We start from the raw sequence: 5,661 nt of genomic DNA, 5'->3' as shown, positions 1-5,661 counted from the left end.
TAAAATAAGCTGTGTTAGAGTCTTCTTCATTTCACCTGAAAATCAGTACTCAACCAGACACACCAAGTCAATAATAAAAAAACAAATTGATGGATGTAATCGTTACTACACGGTAGGAGATCATCATGAAAAATGAGAATTAAAACTTCTTATGTTTTTTTACCATTTGTATTTGTAACTAACGTTATTGCAGTTTCATCCTATAAGGACATTTTCAAGTAATTTGTATTTGTTTGAAAATGTCCTGCAGTAATGTTAGTTACAAATGAAAGTGGCAAGAAAACATAGGATGTTTAATTTTTCATGACAAAAAAGTAATATTCGAATGAAAGCTGGCAAATCCGGTGAAAAATAAAAATTTTATTTAAATATTATTCAGAGGACTGATACAAAAAAGTTGAATTTGGCTTGCTCGAAACCCTAACAAAAGGTTTGCACAAATTATATTACATGTTACATAATACACAATCATATGAATTAAATCAAATATTATTGTTACCTATAAACCTATCGTTATATAAATTATGTTTCCTGAGTTTCCATGCTCTCGTCTGCATCAGCTTCCATATCGTCATCATCTTCCTCACCGTCTTTCTTTTCTGGTGGATTTTCGTAAGCTTTGTCAAGTGGAGATACCACGATACCATCCCAAACTGTCAGCTCCTGGGCAATATTAGAAGAGCCCTCCAGTCCCAGGATGTGTTTGTACCCTCCATGAGCCAACACTCTCACTACAGATTGTGCTGTTAAACAGCAAATATCTTGCTGCTCCAACGACATAGCTGTATGAATTCGCAAGCTAACTCCTTCGCAGGGATCGGTAATACCAGCCGAACCTGGTAAGAATAATCCAGCAGCCAGGAGTTGGAAGACTCTTTTGAAAGCAACATTTAGAGGTAATGCCTGACGACTGGGATTATGCATTATAGCGAAATGTGCTAGTAGATCCAACATCCAAGGTGTGAGGGGTTCAAAGCCTTCATTACGGCTTCGGACATCTCGCAGCAAGCGGATTAGAACTTTTATGGAGGAATGGTGGGCATTTTCCTCGAACCACCTGCTGTGTCGGATAGCAGCCAAGTGACTGAGCATTATTTTTTGGTCCAAATGAATCTCTGGGTCTAGTTTTCTAATATTATGATGGAGTGTTGTGACCATAACTCTAACACAGGCAAAAGCATTGCTGATTTCGATCCCCCTTTCGTTGGTAGTGTGTTGAAGTTGTTCACCTTTAGCGACTATTTCGTTTTTCATTAAATTCCTTAGATCGTCTCGAACTTTGTTACCCAGGGCTTCCACAGCTTCTCTGGTGGGAAGAGTCTTTAGAATAACCACAATATCAGCAACATTGTGTCCGGTAAGCATAGTTCCTTTTTTGAAAGAACCTACTTGTCTCACCTCGTCCAATTGCTGAAAATAAAATACAGTTAGATACTTCAACTATTTGCCAGAGGTAACATGAAAAATAAAGAATAAGCAGTTTAGTGGATTAATGTTGTCACTGACAATGCAATGTGACAGATGCTTTACAATTACATTTTAATACTTTGATTCTCATATTTTGAAGTTAATCCTCGCCATTTGATAAACAATTTTTGTGAGTTTGAAATAACTGATTCTGTAGCCTGAATTATATCTATATTCTTTCTCAGTGCAAATCCAGAACTCAAAAAACCTACTGTTGCTATTCTGCATCCTCTTTATAAATTTATTGCCAATAAAAAAAATTGGGTTCATGGTAAAAAAAATTCATAATTTTATTGATTATTTGTGAACACAAAAAAAACTTGTAGAGTTGTTCATCTTTAGCGACTACTTTGTTCCCTAGAGCCTCTACGCTTCTCTGGTGGGAAGCGTCTTGAGAATAACCACATAAAGTCATAACGTTATGAATGAATTGAGTGTTTCATTTTGTAATGTTATCCAAATTGGTGTTGAAGAGCTGAGTGTTTTATTGTGAAACATCGATGTCCGCCACTGAGGTGACAGTGTTACATGTAAGTGAAATTTCATGTATTTTATTAAGAAACAATCCTGTGAATGATATCTGATTCAATTCGATAACAAATGTTTGGAGTAAAAATTGAATAGAAAAGTGTTTTTCGTCTAATTCAACACCTATAAGAAAATAGTTGTTTCGAGAGAGCTTTTTCTTCCAGTTTGTCTGAAAGTAACTTCTATGCATGATCTACTCATATTTATAAAGAACTCATCATGAAATTAAATGCTTTCTTCTTTCCTTCGGAAGTTTCCCACATTTTTTGTATAAAGATGGAGAAGTAGAAAGCCAAAATTTTCTCTCCCAAAAATTACTCTCTTCTGAAAATATACCCGTTTCAATTAAAAACTTTAAACAGCCATTTCTACATTTGCTTTCTTAGTTTGCAAAGTTTTCCGTTGAATTCCGTGTTGCCTTTGATTTCAAATAGTAATTTTTTTCATAAATAATCTGAAGGCATGCTATCAAAATCCCATTCTACTTTAGATCATTTAGAATACTAACTACATTGAATTTTTTTTACTAAGAGTGAATGTCAATGTTGCATTTAGTTAAGTTTAGTTATGTTAATTTCATTCATGTAGCCCTTCCAACTGAAAAACTATTGGACAAAAAACCTCACAATCAAATTGTGAGAGACATGAATTTACTTAAGAGTCTATGTAGTGTCTTAGATATTCATATATAATCTTTTTAACCTGATGACATTGAAAGTTAATAATCAACCCTGCTTTTTCGACTTGGCAAAAAGTTGGGAAATTTTGGTCCATGAAGACAGAATAATGGTAAAAAAATGAATAAAAATTTAAAAAATAAAAATGAGAGAAATGACACTGCTAGTGTCAAATTCAGGTTTAATCTAATTTTCAAAGCTGCGGAGTGTCAAATGCATCTATTTTCGAATAGATCTCATTGCTACTATTTCTAAAATAACTCATTACAGGGTTCATTGTTTAGTTTGTTGGTTACAACCTCAACGGTCTGAAAAAACAATACGAGAGTTTGTATCTTCATAAAAGGGACGAATTTCTTTCTGAAAAGAAGTTATAAGGTAAATATAAAGTATTGATTCCAGACTAAATTTCAACAGCCACGTCAATAACAAAAAAAAAGAAAGTGATTGCAAGAGCCGCACATTTCACAAGTTTGACAAACCAGGGAGCAGGTGCAAACATATCAACAGCAAGTCGAATATATAAACTAATCTGTCGTCCACTTATTGAATACTCTCACCCACTGTTTCTCAATATCAAACAAAGGGCCTTGAAAACAATTGTCTGAAACAACGACTATAAGGAAAATAACAAGATTAAGGCATCCCAATAACCAATAACCCCAAACACAACCCTCCAAACCCTCTGCTGTACCAACTCACTGGTATTATCCCTATCGAGGAAAGACTACCGTCACTTACTCAGAATTTCAAAAACTACACCTGACGACTTGATCTCCACAAACTTAATTTGAAAAATATATATCACAACATGGTTCGCTAAATCATTAGCTTGAGAAAGCTAATGATTTAGCTTTTTCAATCTAATGTAACGGTCGATAGCCAGTTGAACAAAATTGTGATTTTTATTATTATAAAGTATTTTTTCATCAAGTATATGAGATTACTTTTTATATTATGACTTCTGTATTATTTTCATAACATATAAAGATAACTGAATTGGTAACCAATATAAGCTTACAATCATTAATGAGTCAGTTGGTAGATGATTAGTCTGATTAACGGAAAAACAGATTTTAAACAGACAGATGGCATTTTTTCTTGATCCTGAGTAATGAGTTGCAGAAATAAGAAGTTCGCTCATTGATTTTCATTGGAAAATTTAAACACAAATGTTGGCCAAAATAAATTCTTATGTAAGACAAGTTGAATTTTATTAGTATTATGCAGAACAGTTGTTTAGACAGCCTATCAAACAGGTAAATTGTTTCAGGGATATACTAAATCAACAATTTAAAATGGAATAAAATAATATATATATATATATATATATATATATATATATATATATATATATATATATATATATATATATATGTGCCGGTAAGGTTGAGTTAGAAAAAGGTAGGTGTTCAACCCCAGAAGGTCTTCTGACTAATATAAAAATTTAGGAAATAATTTAATAAAAATGCTCAAAATTATTGGCAGTTCAATCGGTGGACTGAAACAGATGATTTTGTGATGCCGACTACCATAGACACCTTAATCGGTGGATTACAATTTTTTTGGCCTCAGCAAATATGTAATTACAGTATTTATTGCTGATTTTTAATACGAGTAGTTGCTTATATGTAGAATATTAAATAGTCAGGATCTATCCTGTTACATAGAAGACGTGATTATGATTTTGGTAGTCAATCTAAACAAACAGTATCGTTTGCCACTTAATTTTCACATATTCAAATTATACCAATGTTCTTTCGACTTAACGCTCTTCTTGTAATGAAAACCTGTATGCCCCAGTTCTTCTTAGGGTGGATTCTTGCAACTCTCAAGTAGTATGTGTCACAAGTTTCAAGTGGTAAGTATTCATGTATCATTTGTTACCACTAAAAACTTACAACTGTTGAACACATATATTGCGAATAACTATATAAAAACTATAATAACTATATAAAAACTATAATAACTATATAAAAAATAATACCAATGCTTGTGCATGAATGTTGCCACCGGAAATCATAGATCTTACAATTTCTCAGAACTTGCGCCTTGACAGGGTGCACGAATGCAACGTTAATAAACATACTTACACAGGCATCAAAATTGCCAGGAGCTACTACTAAATTATCCAATACAGTTTGAATTTTGGTAACCAGGTTCAAAATAGCAGTTTGTTCTGTTGGAGTAGGCGATAAATCAGCGTTTCTTTTTAGCAATGCCTGAGTAAATGCACTCTCATCAGGAGCTGGTTTCACTCGAGGAAAAGATGATTCGCATAGTGCTAAATCGAACGGATGCCTCGGAAGAAACATCTTTACTTTGTATGGTGGTCTTCCTCCAACGCCTCGGTTCATGCCTCCTCGGCCTCTCATTCCACCTCGAGCCATTTCGTTTCTGGAAATTAAAGGAAAGGATAAAAAACAGTAATTAGTATTGTGAAAGTTTATTTATTGATGTATTAAATCAAAAAAAGTTACCGGGATATTTAACCAAACTACACGCACCACAAAAATCAATATTAAATATGGAAGAAGGCAGGATGCCAACCTTGCCACAGAATAGTGTGACCTTGCCAACTTTGGTAATTTGACATTTGAAAGACTCCTCAAGTTATGGTCCAAAATAAGGATATATTTTAAATGTAACCTCTTTCTAACATCTACTCACCAGAGATTTTGACAGCAGTAGCCTCAAAAAGTAATTTTTTTAAGTGTCTCTGTTGATTTGTTGAATACTTTAATCGAAAAAAGTCCACGACTTGTAATTTGACAGCAAACATTTCAGAATGTGGTAAACGCACATGTTTCAGTTTTGAAATATTCTGATTCTGATAGATACATTAATTCCAACATAATGTGAAAATTGTGAAAATGAAATATACATTTCTTCATAACAAAAAATTGAAAAGGCCGAATTTTTAGTCCCGCTGAATAGTACCTCTGCTGGTACCTGGTGTAGAATCGAACTTTCTTCAGTTGCAGTTTTC

At 33.5% G+C, this 5,661-nt stretch overlaps 1 protein-coding gene across 1 annotated transcript; it reads right to left on the bottom strand.

Moving 5' to 3' along the window:
* Positions 1-340: 340 nt before the first annotated feature.
* Positions 341-5,298, bottom strand: LOC111505326 (interleukin enhancer-binding factor 2 homolog). The gene is made up of 3 exons (XM_023160108.2): positions 5,153-5,298; positions 4,766-5,069; positions 341-1,410 (listed from the first exon to the last, which is right to left on the bottom strand). Exons 2-3 carry the CDS (start codon positions 5,060-5,062, stop codon positions 523-525), a joined length of 1,185 nt encoding a protein of 394 aa, XP_023015876.1. The 5' UTR covers positions 5,063-5,069; positions 5,153-5,298; the 3' UTR covers positions 341-522.
* Between the last annotated feature and the right edge of the window lie 363 nt (positions 5,299-5,661).

The sequence above is a fragment of the Leptinotarsa decemlineata genome, unplaced genomic scaffold (assembly GCF_025532065.1).
Source record: "Leptinotarsa decemlineata unplaced genomic scaffold, Ldec_3_MD MMD2_P_RNA_scaffold_5, whole genome shotgun sequence".
In the NCBI taxonomy this organism is placed as follows: Eukaryota; Metazoa; Arthropoda; class Insecta; order Coleoptera; family Chrysomelidae; genus Leptinotarsa; species Leptinotarsa decemlineata.
The sequence above is the reverse complement of the archived record's forward strand: the minus strand, read 5'-3'. Positions and strand labels throughout refer to the sequence as shown.

Coding starts and splice junctions, on each gene's coding strand:
- LOC111505326 (XM_023160108.2), bottom strand. CDS start 5,062: ATGGCTCGAGGTGGAATGAGAGGCCGAGGAGGCATGAACCGAGGCGTT. Junction 1,411..4,765: donor CTGGCAATTTTGATGCCTGT/GTAAGTATGTTT, acceptor TTTTATTTTCAG/CAATTGGACGAGGTGAGACA.